The sequence below is a fragment of the Engraulis encrasicolus genome, chromosome 24, assembly GCF_034702125.1.
Source record: "Engraulis encrasicolus isolate BLACKSEA-1 chromosome 24, IST_EnEncr_1.0, whole genome shotgun sequence".
Lineage (NCBI taxonomy): Eukaryota > Metazoa > Chordata > Actinopteri > Clupeiformes > Engraulidae > Engraulis > Engraulis encrasicolus.
In genome coordinates, this window is record NC_085880.1 from 11,650,439 (window position 1) to 11,671,125 (window position 20,687).

Sequence of the window (20,687 nt, forward strand, 5' to 3'; positions counted from 1 at the left end):
AAAATAAAGACAGAAATATTAAAACACACTAAATGAGGAACACAAATATTGCATTTCGGCAAGAAATGGCACTAAATGAAATAGGACATCGGTATTTTTGGATTTGTCTTCTTTCTTCATTCCGGATGACTTGCTGTACTTTATGGTAATCATTAACCCCACAGTTGATTTCACTTAGCGGTAGGTAAGATGAGAAACGAGGGAAACATAATGGAACCGTTACTTTGGGAAAGTTGAACTTGACGTAGATGGAAGAGGGACTATTGAAATGCACAAAATACGGCTTTTTCAAAACGAATGGTGTGGTAAAGTCATGCAGTAGAGAGAGAGAGAGCAGTCAAAGTCATCCCTGTCACGTACTGCATCTCTGCTGTTCCTAATGTAATCAAACGGCCATTGGAGATGGTTTAGGAGACGAGGATGAAAGCAGGCCTCACAGCACCACAGCTCCCCTCCCCCAAACACTACATGACGGCTTCTCCATCGCACTTTTCTGGACAGTACGTGTCAGGGCTGTTTTTGTTTCATCACCATTTCACCAATTCACCCCCACATGTACTTGATGTATTTTTCTATAAGTCTGTCTCCCTAGTGTTAAATTTCCCCAGTGTTACATTTTCCCTGACAATATTTTAAACTCAATTCCGTGCTCAAGGTAATATGTTAAAGTGTGCACTGTGCAGGTTCTGTTGAGATAATTCCTCTCAGCTGATACTTGTTCATGGGATGTTGCATGTCTTGGTATGTACTACGTGAATTACATTCCAATGTGTTTCAAATTAGGACCACTTACCGTTTATGACTGGTTCCCATGTTTTAAACTGGGAATTCAGGCAGGTATTCAGAACTATCCTAATGATGAGCCAACTGACTTAAAATTGTATTCAGACCGAGCGTGATAACAGCCAAAGAGGCCTGGAGTACTTCACTAGCCATGCAGTACAGCGTTGAAAAAGGGCAAAGTACAGGAAAAGAAGACTGAAATTATACCATTTTGTTTTTCATGCATTTGCTGATAGTACAGTGTTAAAGAATGACAGGAATGTAGTAGGACAGATGTAGAAAGATCGGGTAAAGACTTCGGGTCGAACTCGAACCAGGGTCGCTGGGCTTAAGGAATTGGTGCCTTATACCCTGGCCTATACCTTAGCCCACACTAAGTCTCATAATATCAAAGTAATTTTCTCAAAAGTTTTATCTGATCCCTTGTCTTTGAATATGACTATTGTAATTGTGTGTCTCAACACCATGGTTGCTAGCCAATTAGCAGCTTAGTTGATTTGGCAATGGCCAATTGCATTGCTCTCAGAATTGAGCAGGACCAATTAGAGAGGAGAAGGAAGGCATGCTGTGATCTGCATGGCTGAGACGTTTACCGACGGCCCCGGGAGACAGACACCTACCCCGCCTGTTCTCTTTTTCTCAATCCAAGAGGGCCTCCTTCACCAGGGGGAATGGGGAACTTTTTTGTTGCGCAAAGCACCTTCTTAAAAGCCCAGGAAACCACAAGATTGACTTAAGTTGCAGAAGAAGAGTCGTAATGTCTATGAAGCCAAGGCTCTCATTCTTCAAGCTCATGCTAGTCAAATGACCTAAGTTGTGAGCTACCACACTTGTTTATACTTGTTTACTTTACTTTGTATAAGTTACTAATTATATATTTTTTTATTTTTGTATATCGATTTCTCTATATAGAGATGCTTCTATAGATGCATTTTTTTATTCAGATAGGAGGACAGTGAGAAAGACAGGAAATGAGTGTTGACAGAGATGGGGAAGGATCAGGAAATGACCTTGGGCCAGAATGGAACCCGGGTCGCCGACACGATGGCACAGCGTACTAGCCCACTGAGCCATGCCACCCCCAAGTTACTACTCACTTATTTTTTTAACCCTTCCAAAAAGAAAGAAAAAAAGAACTCCTAAAGATTGTACTTTATAGTGCGCCTGACACCCACATGAGCTTGCACCACACCGTTCCTGCTCAGGTAGCACCTACTTACTGTAAGTGGGATGCCTTGACATGCCGTTACTGCTGCTCATTTTCACATCAGGATTATGCTTCCAGACTAATCTTTTGAGCTTTAACTTAGCGTTGCTGTTGGGGGTGACTATTACGTGGTGCCAGTTGGTCCTCTTCAGTCATAGAGTGGCATTAGATTGGATTATATTACATTGCTAGTAGAAATCTACTGTGTAGTAGAAATCTCTTGTTCTTGTTGAGTGAGTTACAGCCAGCCTTTGTGGATCAGAGCACCAAAACATGCCAAATCTTTCTTAAAGTAAATTGTAGTTAAAAATGTTCAACTGAAGTTAACGTTCATCTCTTGACAGTAGTGCTTGATGCTACAGTACATTCAATTGAAGGTGAAGATTGTGCAAAAGTTCTGACGGTAGGTTTAGAGTGAGAAGTCTGCACATTTCAAATCCTTTTTCCCCTTTGTTTTTATATTCCATGGCAGGATAGGATAACATTTCGAGCATTGTCTTCCATCAGATTCTCTTCATCAGATTCTCTACTTGAGGCACCTGCAGAATGTGAAACATTTGTGTGCATGTGCGTGTGCGTGTCTGCGTGTGTGCATGTGTGTGTGTGGGCTGGTTTCACAGCGCTGTGTGAAGAGTGAAAGTGAAAGAGCTTTAAAAAGGCCCAGAGGCCAGCCCTCATCAGGTTTAGTCTTGACTGCACTTTTGAAAAGAACAGTGTGAATGTTTGACAGAATAACTTATGCCCAGTTTAAGAATAAAATGATAAAAGTACTGGCTTTAGTTGCAGCATGTGTGCTCCCTGAGGGCTGTTAAAGAAAGGAAGCTGATGACTGTTGTTTTCATGTGAATCATAGAATTGTGTGTGTGTGTGTGTGTGTGTGTGTGTGTGTGTGTGTGTGTGTGTGTGTGTGTGTGTGTGTGTGTGTGTGTGTGTGTGTGTGTGTGTGTGTGTGTGTGTGTGTGTGTGTGTGTGTGTGTGTGTGTGTGTGTGTGTGTGTGTGTGTGTGTGTGTGAGAGAGAGAGAGAGAGGATCTGTGTAAATACAGTATGGGTAAGAAGCAGATAGGGAGTGGGGATTTGAGAGAGAGACAGACAATATAGTGTGTGCGTGTGTGCACGCGCACGTTTGACAGTAAGTCTGAATACAGTATGGGTGAGCAGCAGAGAGGGCTGTGTGTGTGCGTGCGTGCGTGCGCGGGTGCGTGCGCGCCCACACTTAATCTCGTATCCCCTTTGAAAGGGCGAGTTGGAAATAGTGTGGCGTCAGAGAAGGAGAGGCTTGGTGTGAAGGTTTGCTGCAAGAGCTGTGGGCTGGCTGTCTGACTGCCCTGAACACTCATTGTGTCGTCAGCACAGTGCTTCACACATGCAAGCACACACTTACACAGGTACACTGCTGCGCGCACACACACACACTCATGGTGCTAGGGTGCGTGTATGAGTCACAATGACTACCGATTGTGGTAACACTCCCCAATACAAAATTGCATTGAACCTTGTGTGCACACACACACACACACACACACACACACACACACACACACACACACACACACACACACACACACACACACACACACACACACACACACACACACACACACACACACACACACACACACGTATGCTGCTCCCTTTCTCAAACACACACTAGTTCTGCACCTGTACTACCGCATAGAGCTGTGTGATCTGAATGGGATGCCTCTCTGTTGCTCTGTGCAGATGTACCTCCGCGTGGCAGCAGGAGTAGAAGGAGGAAGTGTGTCATCAACATGGCAATGGATTTCATGATAAGCACATCTATAGGATGAAAGAAATACTCCGCCTTACCCTGGCGAGTAGGGGTGTAAATAATAATCGATATGTATCGATTAGGGCTGTAACAATATTGTATCGAACCGAGAAATCGCGATACACAGTGTCATGATACTGTATCGTGATACAAAGAGGCAATATCGTGATACACCCTTTCAAAGTTTTGTTACCCATCAGTCCAGAAAACAACCACATGATATGATGTGATAATGCTTCCAAGCTTCAAATCATCATCATTATTATATTTAAACTTCTTAAAATTATTAGTAGCCTCTTGTAACCTGTTCTACTTATAAAGTATTATAGTTTTTATTCATCATTTTATTTCATAACGTTGGCAATTCTGAAATCGCGGGGTGTATCGAACCGTAGGTCAAAAATCATGATACGAACGGAATTGTGAGTTGAGTGTATCGTTACAGCCCTAGTATCGATGCATCGATCCTACGTCCGATGATCTCATAATATAATATCGTATCGTATCGTATCGCATCGTGGGGTATTAAGTATAGATAAAAATTGCATCACTGGCCCCTGCCCATTGTCCTAGCTGTTAGTTGTGCAACATAATAGAAGTTGAAAAGCAAGTGGGAAAAACCCCTGAATCGAATCGAATCGTATCGTGGGCCGTTCTTAAGTATCGAAAATAATCGAATCGCTGCCTTAAGAAATCGATATAGAATCGTATCATCATGGAGGTTGTGACTTACACCCCTACTGGCGAGACAGACTAAATGGGAAAACTTTAGTCTTAAAAAATGTTTCAATTCAGTTTTGTCAGAGCTTCAATTCATTTCAATTCAAGCATGATACCATGTCCCTCTTTTATGTAACAAGCACTGAGCTGAAGAAAAAGAAATAGTTGCCAGATGCTATTTGTATGTTGTGGGTGGTCAACCGATAAAGAATTGCCATTGCATTATAATCGATTCATGGTCTACCACTGAAATCACTATTAATTGTTCATCATTATTAATTGTCTGTGTCTGCTTCACCATGCACGGAGTAGTAGATGATTACATTTCAGCACCATCCTCCAGACCCGTTTCCGCAAAAGCATCAAGGCGATAAGGGAACAGAAATCAGTTAGTTTCATGGTTGCCTTTTTTGGTCACTGTGGGGCCAGAAAGCTGACCACAGATGAGAGATTCTCAGTCCCTCAGACAGATGGTGCGGAGTAACCAGATTTTTTATTACATTTGTCATTAATTAGCCCACCACAGACACACTGGCATCTACTTAGAAATGGGGGATGGAGAGGGAGAGAAGGGGAAAGACTGAGAGAGGAAGAATTGGATTGAGAGAGGTTTGTGATAGCATTCATGAATGCAGAAGATGGCCAGGAGCTAATTGTGTGTGTGCGTGTGTGTGTGTGTGTGTGTGTGTGTGTGTGTGTGTGTGTGTGTGTGTGAAAAAGTGAAGTGAAAAGAGAAAGACCCAAAGCCTGTCTGGATTTTTTTTTTAGATCTTAACAAGCCAACTGTACAGAAATTAAACCTCTATTTGTATCATGGTGGTCAGTGGCTTCCTGTTACTGAAACACCTACAGTGAGTGAGTGAGTGAGTGAGTGAGTGAGTGAGTGAGTGAGTGAGTGAGTGAGTGAGTGAGTGAGTGAGTGAGTGAGTGAGTGAGTGAGTGAGTGAGTGAGTGAGTGAGTGAGTGAGTGAGTGAGTGAGTGAGTGAGTGAGTGAGTGAGTGAGTGAGTGAGCGAGCGACTGAGAAAACATGTAGTGTGCGTGTGAATATGTTTATGAGGGAGAGGGAGAGAGTGTGTGTTTGGATGTTGTGCACATGACAGGCTACACTCTTCCAATCACATTTCCACTTCCTTAGCGACCGTGTGGGCTGGCTGATGGCTGTCAATCAAAGCTTTTTCCCGCCGCTGGCCCCTTGTCCTCCTCATGAACCCAGCCCATGGAGTGGATGTGGACACCACACACACACACACACACACACACACACACACACACACACACACACACACACACACACACACACACACACACACACACACACACACACACACAGATGTCCTATGCCATTCATCATCCATCAATCTATGTGTGTGTGCGTCTGTGTGTACGTGTGCGTGCGCGTGCATGTGTGTGTGCGCGTGTGTTTGTGCGTGTGTAGATGAAAGGATTGTTTTCTTTTATGATGGCGTTGAAAAATCTTTACTTGACCTTGCTCCCCTCCAAGCATCATCTCAATCAATGACCTTCTCCTCTCTCTTCTCACCAAGGTGACCCTAAACCATGTGTCTGAAATACACTGGCAGCTGGTGCAGGTTGCAGGCAGTCTGATATGGTTTATGATGCTATTAATGACTGTATTTTTTAGACTTATCATATCCATGTTACTAGCCATCACATTGTAAGGCTTAATTAAGCTCTTTATCACCAAAGTAGTTTATTATTAAACTTTTGAGAGCACGTCAAGTTGGATTCAGATCCTAGACAGTTCCACATATTTGTCTACTGTGTTTTATTATCAAATTAAATACAGACCAGTGACAAAGTAAGAGATGATGTGACACCTGTGATTTTGTGCGTGCCACTTTGTGTGTGAAGTCCGTCTTTTGTGTGCTCGAAGGCAGGGTCTGTCGTCCAGCATCACCAAAACCTTGATCCAGGATCAAGTCGGCCATGTCTGCTTTTCCTTACTGTATAATCATACCTGCAAACTCATCACCTTTTGGTGACAGTCACCTTTTTCCCGGCCAATTAGGTCATTCACGTGAATCATGTAGAACCAGAGAGGTTTTTCTTTGGGCGGGGGGGATGTCACCATAAAGAACACTAGAAGATTGGAAAAATGTTGCTTGCTCTGATGAGTCTTGATATCTACTGCAACAACCAGGTGGAATGGTCAGAATTTGGCGTCAGCAACATGAAAACATGGGTCAACCCTGCCTTATATCAATGTTTCAGACTGGAGAAATGGGGGGGGGGTCAGCTGGAGACTGTCACCTTTTTTTCTTTGACGAGTTTGCAGGTCTGTATAATCCACGTCCTAGCTTGACTCCTCCAATGTCAGTTACAGATTGGCAATGTTGAATTGTTTTTCTCTCTGTCTTGTCTTCTCATTGCAGAGTTTGCCTATGGAGGCCACCCGTACCCATTCTCAGGGATCTTTGAGATCACCCCCGGCGATGCCACAGAGCTGGGAGACACCTTTAAGTTCAAGTGAGTAGCATCAAGTATATCAATTTTTTACAAGTTTTTACACCTTTATCATTTTTTTCAGTTGGCGTGGAAGGACCCAATACCAATCTCTTGGGGCAGTTGTGTCGGCTTCCATAACTTTTTAGTCATTTCATTCCCGAAAATTGTACTGAAATGTTGACCTAGTATATGCAGTACTGTAGCCTACTGTATAACCTACGACCCCCCTAGCTTGAGTAGTATTCATTTAGCCTGAGCATCACTTTGTATTTAAAGGGACACTGTGTGATATTTTAAGTTGTTTATTTCCAGAATTCATGCTGCCCATTCACTAATGTTACCTTTTTCATGAATACTTACCACCACCATCAAATTCTAAGTATTCATTATGACTGGAAAATGTGCACTTTTCATACATGAAAAGAGGGATCTTCTCCATGGTCCGCCATTTAGAATTTCCAAAAATAGCCATTTTTAGCTGCAAAAATGACTCTACTTGAACCATACTAGAAAATATTTGTTTATTACTCGGTAAACTTTAATGTAAAGATCAAATTTGGCAATAGGTAGCCCAGTTTCAATGAGCAGCATAGTTGCAATACCTTTTTTGACCATTTCCTGCACAGTGTCCCTTTAAAAGTTGTCTGTCTTGTAAAGGCTCTGCGGGCCACATGAAATGGCGCTGTGGGCCGTATGTGGCCCCCGAGCCTGAGCTTGCCCACCATGTGATCGTCCCATCAGCACTTACTCTCCTCCCATTGTCTCTATCTCTATCCGTCTCTCATCTTCCTTTGTCTTTCTTTCTTTCTTTCTTTCTTTCTTTCTTTCTTTCTTTCTTTCTTTCTTTCTTTCTTTCTTTCTTTCTTTCTTTCTTTCTTTCTCTCTCTCTCTCCCTCTCTCTCGTCTCCCATACACACCTTCACATCTCACACACCCACACAGACAAAATACTCCTTGTCATTATGTTTTGAGATGAGTGTCAGGACAGGAGTGGGATCCTCTCCATGAGTCTGGCAGTGGCTGGCTAATCCCCAGGCTTTAGAGAGCCTCAGCAGCCAGCAGCAAACGTGCAAGCAATCAGGCGTGATGATCCAAGCAGTCTGCAGCTTACATCATTACAGCTGGAGCAGAGCAGAGCGGAGCGGAGCGGAGGAGGAGACATGGCAGACACACACACACACACACACACACACACACACACACACACACAGACACACACATAGACAGACACACAGACACACACACAGACACACACACACACACACACACTCACTCTCTCTCTCTCTCTCCCCCTCCTCCCTCTCTCTCTCTCTCTCTCTCTCTCTCTCTCTCTCTCTCTCTCTCTCACACACACACACAGACCCACAGACGCTGTCTTATGCAGAAAATACACACACACACACAGCAGACACTAAAATACGCACACTGATGCAGGCGCACACACACATGCACACGAACACACACAGCAGACACTAACACACACAAACATACACACACACAGAGACACACACACACAGGCTGTCTTGTGAAGCTGTTTTGAGCTGTGTCAGGCAGGCGTATCATTAAAGGCAGCACAAACAACCCCGCGTGTGGGGTGGATGTGGTCATGGGTTTGCCATTTTCAGAGATGAGTTCTAATCCGTCGCCAGCTGTGCGTACCGATCTGCCTGTCTCTCTATACACACTTACTTACTTGTCACTCTCACACACCACACAACATTGGAGAAAGAGATCTTCAAATTGAGGCAGTGTTGTGTAGTCACAATGTAGCCTGAATATCATCGACTCTCAAATCTTCTCGAGACTTGGTCTGACCAAGAGCACAACATTTGACATATTGCATGGTTGACCCGTCTCCCTTGGTTTGCTACTGGTTGTTTGCTTCCTGACAAAGTGGGAGGAGTTCCCGATTTTTCATGAGCTCAGAAATGATATTTGTATTGCTCCGAAGGTGTTGCGTCACTAGGACTTGTGCACACCACTTGAGGTGTGCTGGTGCGTGCGTGTGTGAGTGAATGTGTGTGTGAGTAGTACAAACCCCTGCATACAGTGCCGCTGACAGCTTTGGCAGGGCCCAGGATAAGCTCATCTGAATGGACCCTACCACTTGATGCATACAATGCAAAGAGTAACCAATTTTGGGCCCCCTCTCTCCCTCGGTCAGGGACAACTGACCCATTTGCCCACCCGCCCCTTGTCGGCTTCCTGGCCCAATGTGTGTGAGCTGTGGTGCCCTTTGTGGTTGTGCCACAGGCACTTGGCTATGTAAATGTGCTACAGCTGTGAGGGCCAGCTCGTGTTCGAAGTGGCCCAGGTCAGTGTGCCACTCTCCCTGCTCTCCTCTCCTCTCCTCTCCTCTCTTCTCTTCTCTTCTCTTCTCTTCTCTTCTCTTCTCCTCTCTTCTCCTCTCCTCTCCTCTCCTCTCCTCTCCTCTCCTCTCCTCTCCTCTCCTCTCTTCTCTTCTCTTCTCTTCTCTTCTCTTCTCTTCTCTTCTCTTCTCTTCTCTTCTCTTCTCTTCTCTTCTCTTCTCCTCTCCTCTCCTCTCCTCTCCTCTCCTCTCCTCTCCGGTCCTTTGTCTCTGGGCACAGCCAGGCCAGGTTTCCTGGATAGGCAAATCAGGTGAAACTACAGACGGTGGGGCGCTGTGGAACATTGGTATCAGATAAAGAGAGCGTGTGTGTTTGCGTGTGTGTGCGTGTGTTAAAGATGAAACTGAATTTCTAGATTCTCCCAAAGCTGTTGCTGCATTTTTCACTCACCGGTTTATGACACCATCTCTGTCTCTCTGTCTCTGTCTCTGTCTCTTTCTCTGTCTCTCTCTCTATCTCTCTCTCTCTCTCTCTCTCTCTCTCTCTCTCTCTCTCTCTCTCTCTCTCTCTCTCTCTCTCTCTCTCTCTCTCTCTCCCCTTCTCCTCTTCTCTCTCTCTCTCTCTCTCTTTCTCTCTCACTCTCTCTGTATCCTTCTCTCTTGCTCTCTCTCTTTCTCTCTCTCTCCCTCCCTCTCTCACTCTCTCTCTCTCTCTCTCTCTCCCCTCTTCTTCTCCTCTTTGCAGAGAGGCCATTATTCTGGGCTCCACTGACTTCACGGAGGAGGACGTGGAGCGGATAGTGGACGAGCTGGGCAAGGAGTACAGGGGCAACGCCTACCACCTCATGCACAAGAACTGCAACCACTTCTCCTCAGCGCTCTCCGAGGTAAGACACACACACACACACACACACACACACACACACACACACACACACACACACACACACACACACACCAGAGGAACATGGCCCAGGGAGCTACACTTCATATTACATTACCGTACATCACATTTAGATGATGCTTTTATCTAAAGTGACTTACAAGGAGGACACTCATAGCAAGTGTAGAGTGTGAGGTGAATATAGAGTACAGTGAGATACAGATAAAGAAGTGCAAAACAAAGTGCAACAATAAACTAACTAAACACCAAGACCCGGTTTACTGTATATGGATGTTTTTGAGTTGTAGCTCCTTCAAAATGGATATTATTTCTGGAGGACTGTGTGGAAATTTCTGAATTAAACCTGTCACAATGGTATTTATTTTACCCACATGCCATGTATCTAGATATTTAATGATAAACCAAACCAAAAAAGAAAACAGGTTTTTTTTAATATCTGCGTCATTCTAACCAAGGCCTAAGCTATCTTGGATGAGCATTGCTCAGGGGTATCAATCCCTGTGTTTGAAGAAGACTGGAGTCAAACAAGTCCTCTGCATCTCCTGGCACGCCTCTTGAATCAAGCAGTCAGGAAAGGGTTGCTAAGACACCTGTCCAGCCATGCGTGAGGTAATCTATAGCCCCTCCCACTGGCCACAGGTGGTACAGCAGGTACTGCCTATCAGATCCCAGGGTGCATTCCAATATGCGACCTTGGGTCCTCCACTTGTGCTTGTGGTCTCGCCCCGCCTCCTGGCCCCTCCTCCGTGGAGAAAACAATTAAGTTTCCCAGTTGTCAGCCGAGCCAAAACAATTTTTGGGGGACTATTCTTCATTCACCATCCCAATTGCAAATGAGAAAATGACATTACAATTGAGCTTTTGCGAGATATTGAAATATAATGCTGTTGTCAGTGATGTCATCATGACATTACTTCCTGGTACAAGGCCACAAGCACAAGTGGAGGACGCAAGGTCGCATATTGGAATGCACCCCCAGACAGCTCCATCAATGGGAACCAGAGGCGTAGCAGCAAATTGTGGGCCCGATGTATAATCGACTCCAATGGACCCCCCCCCATCCGCAGCGCTATGACATAAATCAGACAGTGTGTGGGGCCTCTATATCCATGGGGCCCTGGTAATTTAATCACACTTTACCCTCCTGTACAACGCCCCTGATGGGAACACACCCTGCATGGTGCATCAGGTGTTCATTCACATTCAGGTTGTTCAGACAAGCACTTGCAGGAATTAGTCCTCGTCTTGAGAATGACATTTGCACGACTTTGTGTAACAAAAACATGAAGGCTGTTGAAGTGTTCAAGTGTTCCAAGATGCAAACCTTTCTCCCCACATTTAGTAGTAACTTCAGCCAAATACTTACATGCATGCATACTTGTACACACTCTTTACAGGTGCAATTCTCAAGTGTAGATGTAGCGATATCGTGTCCCTCCTCTCCTATTGTCATGCCAACTGTCACACGGATGCTCACAGTGTGGGTTTGTAGATGGCCTAGATCTTAAACCTCCTGAGAAAGCAGGATTTTTGCACAGCTGGATCATTGCAGGTTGCTCTAGTAATCTGTCATCAACAGATGTTTGAAATAGTTACTTTAGTATGTCTACATGTGAATGCAGTGCAAATGCCGTGTTTGGAAGGTGCTGTTGTGCTGTCCCAAAGGCATCTGCTCTGTGTCACTCCTTTAGGGAGCACTGCACATTGTACTGAGGAAATCAGCCTGACGTTCGTGTGTGTGTGTGTGTGTGTGTGTGTGTGTGTGTGTGTGTGTGTGTGTGTGTGTGTGTGTGTGTGTGTGTGTGCGTGCGTGCGTGTGTGCGTGCGTGTGTGCGTGCGTGCGTGCGTGCGTGCGTGCGTGCGTTTCTGTTTGAGAGAGATATGAAGGAAAAAGCGATGGTGTTATTGCACATGCCCACCAGCCATCCATCCACTTACGCCTCCCACATACACACACTCTCCCTGTCTCTGTTGTGAAAGGATTAGCGGAACCCCAAAAAACTATATCCAGTACATGTCTTGGAGCACAGTACTGCTGTGCCTATCCTACAGCTCTGACAGTGGCAGGGCAGTCCTACAATGATTTGTGCCCTGCTCAACATCTCCCACTGCGGCCCTGACCCCAACAAAAACAAAACACCAACATAACAGAAAAACACTTGAAAATGCTGATAAAAGATGCTAATACCATGTTATTGGTGCAGTATTGTAGTACTTGTGTGAAAATAATGTGTTAAAAATGTGTTAATTTGCTATTTTCGCTATGCTGTCATTGGCAGAGTTTCAGAGTTCCCTTGAGGGGGCCACCCTGGTCAATTACCCGGTTGGTCCGCCCCTGATACCCCCACACATCCATAGCACTGCTGGTGGAGCGGCGTTGTTGCACCGCAGACTTCCCGGCATGATGCTCCAGGGCCAGGGGGTGAAAGGATTAGCACAACCCAAAAAAAACCCACAGTGTATGTTACCAGTGATGTTTATATTCAAATCACATCTCTCTGGACAGCTGGAATTATATTGTTTCTTTTTTTATATAGATATATTTTTTAAGGCGTTTGCCTCTATCTTTGACAGGACAGTTAAAGAGAGACAGGAGATGAGGGTAGAGAGAGATCGGCAAATGACCTGGGCTAGAATCGAACCCAGGTCGACGGGGTAGTCAGGGCAGGGCCCTGGAATGATAGTTTCTTAACTGAGTCAGGTCACAAGATGATACTAAAGGAAAGAGGGAAACGAACACTGATGACAAAACTGTAGGCACCGGGTTAAAAAACCAAAACCAAATGTGTCTGCCATTTAGCCTGGGTGGCATCCAGCTCTTCAGTTCTGCCATGCCGTCTTGCTGATACTTGTTTCGGACACAGCAGGAGGACTAATGAAAACCTGTGGTAATAGCAGAAGCAAGAATCGTGTGTGTGTGTGTGTGTGTGTGCGTGTGTGTGTGCGTGTGCGTGTGTGTCTGCGGTGTGTTTGTTTGTGTGTACGTGCCCGTGCGTGCGAGCGCGAGTGAATGTGTGTGCATGCGAGTGAGTTGTGTGTGCATGCACACGATTGTGTGTGCGTGTGTGTGCGCGCATATGTGTATTTTTGAAAAGCACACTAGCCCTGTCCTCATCTACTCTCCTCTTGCGTCATCCTGTTACTCATCCCTGCTATGCCGTGAGTGGGCCTCATTGGGGAACCTGATGAGTAACGTAGTAGCATAATGATTTTTTTTTAAAACACCTGGATGGATTTAGTCATAGTTGTGTTATTCTATTGGATAAGTTCCTCACTGAATGTTGCCCATTGTATGTCAATGCGATGGTGAAATATTGACACATTGGGGTGTGCTGTGGCGCAATGCACTAATGACCTGGGTCACATCTCAACTCGTATACTGTATGTCATTATGAAGGCTCAAAACCAGATGATGTACAGTATAGTATAAAGCAAAACAGAAAGAAATATTGACCCATCTTGCCATGGTTAAGTTTCGACCATTGCCTGTCCGATGCTGCATGTGACAATATCCCATGATGGTGATGCAAGTAAGGAGGTTTGGAAGATTTTGCATCAAAGATCAGATCAGACCTAATCAACACTCGAATTCATGTCACAACATGCCCTGCACAGATGCTGGCGGAACCATTATGGATGTGCTGAATGTGGTATGACAAGTGTTTAAGAAGCTGGTTACACGTATGCAGATATTTTTAAATGCAGGTGTTTTTTTTTATCCAGGGTGGCCGCGGGTCCTTAAAAAGTCTTAAAAAGTCTTAAATTTCATTTTTGCCAAATAAGGCCTTGAAAAGTCTTATTTTGTCTTAAATTTTCAACCCAAATGTCTTAAATTTGTGGAGCTTAATTTAGGGAGGAATAATTATGTCAGCCATGTGATGAACTTCGCGACGGAAATCGGGAGTTGTAGCCATGTAGTGTAATTTAGAACACATTATTGAATTTTATTTAGTGTAAAGTTTAATTGTGTATAGTTTTGTGTTTTCAATCGGCTACATTAATGTAAATAACCAATTGGTTTTTGTGCTTCATTTGAACCTGTGTATGATCTTGCGAGTTGGTCCTAATTTCATTTGGAAAATGGTATTGAAAAGTCTTAAAATGTCTTAATTTTGACTTGCTAAAACTTGTAAACGCCGCGAGTTGGTCTTAATTTTATTTGGAAAATGGTATTGAAAAGTCTTAAAATGTCTTAATTTTGACTTGGTCAAACCTGTAGACACCCTGTTATCCCTTTAATGTTTAAACGATATGTGAATAAAAATAAAATCTCCATTGTGACATGTGTTTTAGCCCCCTATATGGAATGTTTTTAAAACAGAAGTTCTGAAATGCACATTCTAAAACTCTGTTTACTTGTAAATGAGAAGCCAAAATCAATGTGTTTTCAAAAATATACGTATACACGCAAACAGCTTATAAGCAAAAATACTGAATCAGAGCAAGATATCGCAAAACACGCCCACTCAATGCAAAAGCGTGTGCTCAAGTTGGGTCTCCTAAGGGGGCGTTGTCCCCTACTTCTTCTTCTCTTTTTGAGCTGTTTGCGCAAGACGTGCGCTACCGCCATCTACAGCGCCAAGGGGACTTCATTGATTCTCAACCTCAGGACTCCGAAGGTCTCCTAACCGAAGGTCTCCTAAAGGGGCGTTTACCCGACATAAAGTGGATAGCGGAAAAGAAACAAAATGACGCGTCTTGTTAGATCCACCTTCTTTGTTATAAGGCTTCTAAGGAGACCAGCTAAATTGTGAAAATGGGGGGAACAGACTGTGTAGTATGCAGTTATGTTATAAGCGTTTATAACATACCACACCGTCTGCTCCCCCCGTTTTTCACAATTTAGCAGGTCTCCTAACAGGAGTTGCCAAAGATAGCCGAGCTCACTACCCTGCTGTGTTTGTAATACAGTGTGAATCAGAGGTGTTTGCTTTTTCCTCCTCTCTTCTCTCCTCCGTCCTCTGTAGCAAGTTAATGTGCCCAGTCAGCATTGAGGCAGGAGTAGCCATTGAGTGGTAATATAACTCCTGCGCTGTGGCCTATAGCCCACTGAATGCTTCTGCAGGACTCAGCTTTCCATTAGCCCCTACTGGATTTCTCTGATGGTTCGCTCGTGCACACTCTTCTCCTCCCATAACCTGTCTGCTACACTGACTTGTGTGTGTGTGTGTGTGTGCGTGTGCGTGTGCGTGTGCGTGCGTGTGCGCACGTTTTTGTATGTTTGCATGTGTGCGTTTCTTTCAAGCTTCTCAGTCAAAAATCTCAAGTCTCTCTATCTATCTATCTATCTATCTATCTATCTATCTATCTATCTATCTATCTATCTATCTGTGTGTGTGTCAAACTGCTATCGTGTCTGATTTACGCGGCATGTTATTCCTCCTTTCCTCGCAGCTCTTGTTTCTTTGGCCCGTTTCCCATCTTTCCATTTTTGTTCTCTCTTATTTTTACTCACTCACTCTATCCATCTTGTGTATTCTTCTCTTCCCCCTCCAGCTCTCTCTATTCACTCACAACATCTCTCCCCAGTGTGTATCATTCTTTAATGCTTTGCTTTTTTTCGGTTTGAGTGCAGTAGTTTGTCTGATTTTATTGTCCTGGATTTTTACTTGTCTTTTGTTTTCACTCACTCTCCCTATATCATCCTTTCTCTCTTTCCCGCTAACTCACTGATTCTCTTCTCAGCTCCCATGTCCCTCTCATTTTCTTTACAATGTCTCTTGCTCTCTTCTTTCCCCGTTACTCTTCGTCTTATTCTTCTGTCATCTTTACCCTTTGGCAAAGAGGCAGCGCTCCCGCCTCAGCTGAGCAGAGCATGTCTCCACTCCTCCCTCTCTCTCGCTCTCTCTCTCTCTTGCTCTCTCTCTCTCTCTCTCTTTCTCTGTGTGTGTGTGTGTGTAATTGGTCCTCTCTTCAACGCTCACCGCACTAATCCTGTTTGCAGTCATGTGGAGCACATTGCGGCCGGAGGCAGGTGATGGAGAGAGAGAGAGAGAGAGAGAGAGAGAGAGAGAGAGGTGGGTGTGGAGGAGAAAGAGAGCAAGCAAGCGTCGATCGTGTTCTCATCATGCCCTCTGCTGGCCACATTGTGTCAGTGCATTGCCTCAGCACAGCTGTATCAGGCTGCCACTAACAGTCCTTCCCATGCTCCTCCAGTCTAGCTGAATCAATTGACTTGTGGACTATGCTGAACTGCATTTGGGCTACATTAGTTCTACTCCCAACGTTTTATTTGCACCAAATATGCTACAACTCAAGCCCCCTTCACACTCACACTCACACACACACACACGCGCACACACACGCGCACGCACACACACACACACACACACACACACACACACACACACACACACACACACACACACACACACACACACACACACACACAGAGAGACTCTTCTTCGTGTTGTGTGTTCGTTGTTCGTTGTGTTCCTGTTGCTCATGACGACATTGTCATAACCACTTCCCATTTCCACTTTATCTTTTAAGAACAGCATGACACACTCGGTTGCAGGCCTCTGCAGGTTGGTTACCATAGCAGTAGTCAAAGTGGACTGTCCCTTGTGTGCTGTGGTAGACCGTATTAGATGAAGTAGACGTGGTGACCTTCATAATAACTATGTTGAACTTTGAATGTAAATGACAGAGTGAGTGACGTGGCTATTTTGTGAGTGTATAGTCAAACTACTGTACATAATCTACAGTATGATGCATACTGCTGTCCACGGCTCTGAGCTGCTTTGTTGAGGGCTATGGACATTTCTGAGAAGTACAAAGAACCTTAGGTCACACTGGGGTGGATTTCAAAGTAGTCCTTTCCTGTTACTTGCTGCTTCTTGCCTCAATGTTGTTCTCTGTGACGAAAACAAATAATTTCCCTCACTGTCAACTTAAGCAGAGCAACTTTTCGGAGGGTATTTCTATTTTCCCCATTCAATATCCCGATTGCACATAAGATAATGACATTTGAATTGGGCCTTTTACGAGATACTGAATATAACTTTGATCATCAGTGGTGTCGAGTCTCACATCACAAGGTCACAACCCTCAGGAAAGGCTGTGAGGATCTATAATGACTTGTACCCATTGTTAGGCTCTCATGACTCCTGGTACTTTCATACTGATGGGATCCTTTTCACTATTTGCTGAAAAGTCTACATCATAACACCAATCCTATGGCATTGCCAAGAGCCTGAGGTAATAGATTAAGACATGCTCATCACCATTTTGGTGACAGTAAGGTTATAACAGAGGCTCTGTAAACAAGAATTAAAGGAGCACTTCTGCCAATTTCAATATGCTGTTGTATCGCTCACGCCACCCTTGACTTGTCAGCACCCGGTGAAGCTGCATTTTTTGGCTCTGCCCTTTCCGAGATCTGATCAAGATGTTTGTCAAGATTTTTTTTTTAAATGTAAACAAACTCTGCCCCCATTACTTTTGCTTTTGTATCAAAATGTGCTATACAAATAAATTTGCCTTGCCTTGCCATTACAATGACCAGGATCTCGGAAAAGGCTGAAGAAAAAAAAAAAGAAGAAATATTCTCGGGTACTGAGAAGTCCAGGGTAGTGTGAGCATTACAACTGCTTGTTGAACTTGGCAGAAGTTATCCTTTAACTCCTCCGGCTTGAAAGTGGTCTGGTAATGCATCTGTTGACATGCGGCCCTTGTCACTTGGGCTGTGGAAACTGTGGGGACAGCCGAGGTGGACATGCCGGTTGGAGAAATGAAAAGTGCTGCTGACACATATTTGTTCTAGCCGGTTAACTAGCTAGTCCTGATTATGACTACACCTTCTCAGCCAGGTAAGAAGAGATAAATAAATTAACTCACAAATGTAAATGGGCAGACCTTGCAGGACAACTACTTTTTGAAGTAGTTGTCTTCAGTCTTATTACAGGATAGGTGCTGAGTTGTCCTTTTTTTCGAAATACAGAAAGACAGTCTTCCCCAAACTTGCCTAGTATGGTTACACATGTTATGATTGGTAAAAGTTTGAAAACAACGTTGCATACGCCTAATTGGTAATAAGGCTTATTATAAGCAATTTTCATATTAGGTACTTATTACATTATTGGGTTCTGCAGGTGTAGTGTACAGGTATTCTCTATATGTTTTGTTTTCACTGTAGATCAATAGTTAAGCGTACTTAATCATTTGAGTCTGTGATTGTTGTAGCGATACAACCCCCCACCCCTCAAGGAAGGATATTTATTCTGATTTTCAAATCTTTCAAATCTTTGTTAAAGTTTTTTCTTTATGACCATTGATAACTTTTAATAACTTTGTGTCATTATTTCTCACTCTCCTCTTCTCTCACTTTCTTTTCCCCTTTTTCTCTCTCTCTAATCCTCCATCCCCTTCCTCCTCCTCCTCCTCCTCCTCCTACCTCTTCCCCCCTCTCCTCTCCTCATCCCCCCCTCTCCTCTCCTCATCCCCCCCTCTCCTCTCCTCCATCCCCCCTCCTCCTCCTCCTCTTCCAACCTCTCCCTCCTCTCCTCTCCTCTCCTCTCCTCTCCTCTGCTCTGTTCTCCTCTGCTCCACTCCATCCTCCTCCATTGCCGACCCCTAGATCCTGTGTGGGCGCGAGATCCCGCGCTGGGTGAACCGGCTGGCCTACTTCAGCTCCTGCGTGCCCTTCCTGCAGAGCTGCCTGCCCAAGGAGTGGCTGACGCCGGCGGCGCTGCAGTCCAGCGTGAGCCAGGAGCTGCACCACGGCGAGCTGGAGGAGGCCGAGGACGCCGCCGCCACCGCCTCCACGCCCAACTCCCCCACCCCCAACCCCCTCTCCGCTGCCGCTGCCTCCCACTCGGCTGCCGCCGTCGCCCCCTTCCCCCGGCCCCTCTCCAGCCGGCACCACCACCACCACAATCACCACAACCACCATCACCACCACCACAAACCCCACCAGCCCCGGCGGTAGACCACAACCCCACACTCATATCCACTGACAGACCAAACAGACCAACCCTGACCCCCAGGTAATGACTCAATATCCAACCTATGTCCACTTACCCAACCCCAGCCCTAGGTAGTCCCAGCCCATATCCCCCTCTCATCAGCCCACATGACCCATCAGTCCTGTGGGGAGCTGCCACTGCACTCTTGCTGGCTAAGTCCCGCTGCCCTGCTCTGCCTTGCTCTGACAGACGGGGCTGTCTTCCAGTCCAGTGAGTGCTGCCCTGTATCCTGGGGAAACACTAGGAGTTGGATGGAGCGACAGGCAGGCGCCTCTCAGATACACCACAGCGACCTCTGGTGGCTATTAAATGCAACAGCAGGCGCAGCCTCTGGAGAACCTCTAGTTACGTGGAGGAGCTTGCTGGAAGTGACTATGGACCTGATTTTCTGTGTTTATGTTTCAATCTTTTTTCGTTTGCTGATCTGTCAGAGAAGATGAAATCCAAGCTGATGTCAAAGTTTCGTTTATTGCCTTCCTTTTTATTTTTTTCTTAGACACTCAGGACTCTCATGGTGTCACCGAAGAGAAAGACAGACGGTTCTGTTCTGAGATTTCCAAAACACATGCTTTTGTTTTATTTGTTCTTCTGTTGTGTTTACCTTTTTTTGTTGTTTCCAGAGATTTTGCTTTGAGATTGTGGTTTTCATGTAGATTTCATGGATCGGTATGTTGGACATTTTCTGGAACTGTGTTTTTGTTTACACACTTTAAGTATGTGTGAGTGTGTGCATGAGTGTATGTCTGTAAGTATGTATGTATTATGTATGTGTATGTACAAAGTGTCTGTTACGCTGACATTAAGCCATCTGAAGCGAACCCTGAACCACCTTTTTCGTTATTATTTACTATTTGTTTTCATGTTTTTTTTTCTTGTGAAAAAAGAAAACTACACACAACAAGCAGCTGATGTCTCCCCACTTTGGTGGTTGTGCCTCAAAATATTTTTACCGTCGGCCGGTCGAGCTGGAGCTGTGGTTTTCTCACTCTAGTCTTTATATTGTATTCTATTATTATTATCTTTCTGTATTGCTGCAGCTCCAGCTGACTGGATCCGTGTTAACCCTGCAGTTACTGTACATCAGGTGTTTTACACTGCTGGCTTTCTAGTCTTCTATCTCTCAGACAATATTTGTATTCTGTTTAACAATAAAAACAAAGATTATTAATTAAAAAGAAGATATTGGACTTATATATACACCCTGGTCTGTTGTCTTACATTCTTTTTTGATATTTCCACAATAAGTATGTGCGAATGTTTTTTTCTGACATTCTTGATTTAATCATTAGTCCTGACCTTTTTTTTGTATTTTAAATTCAGTTTCACTAATTTGCTCTCTGAGTGCTTAGATGAAATGAATGTGAAAAAAGAATGATTGTACCGATATGTCCTAACCAAATTATGTTGGTATGGATCTCCTTTAGAATTAACATGTCAACTGACAAATATCAGACCAGTCTTGCCCTTGCATACATCCATAGTACTATAATATATGTTCAAACCCTTTTATGTCTATGGTTCTAAACATTTTCTGATGGTG

At 44.5% G+C, this 20,687-nt stretch overlaps 1 protein-coding gene across 1 annotated transcript in view; it reads left to right on the plus strand.

The window, feature by feature from the left end:
• Window positions 1-20,344, plus strand: part of desi2 (desumoylating isopeptidase 2) — a 37,114-nt gene extending 16,770 nt beyond the window's left edge. The window contains exons 3-5 of the mRNA XM_063191793.1: window positions 6,897-6,990; window positions 10,023-10,164; window positions 18,760-20,344. Of these exons, the coding sequence (XP_063047863.1) occupies window positions 6,897-6,990; window positions 10,023-10,164; window positions 18,760-19,110 (587 nt within the window). The 3' untranslated portion in view covers window positions 19,111-20,344. The remainder of the gene's footprint in view (window positions 1-6,896; window positions 6,991-10,022; window positions 10,165-18,759) is intronic.
• The last annotated feature ends 343 nt before the right edge of the window (window positions 20,345-20,687 follow it).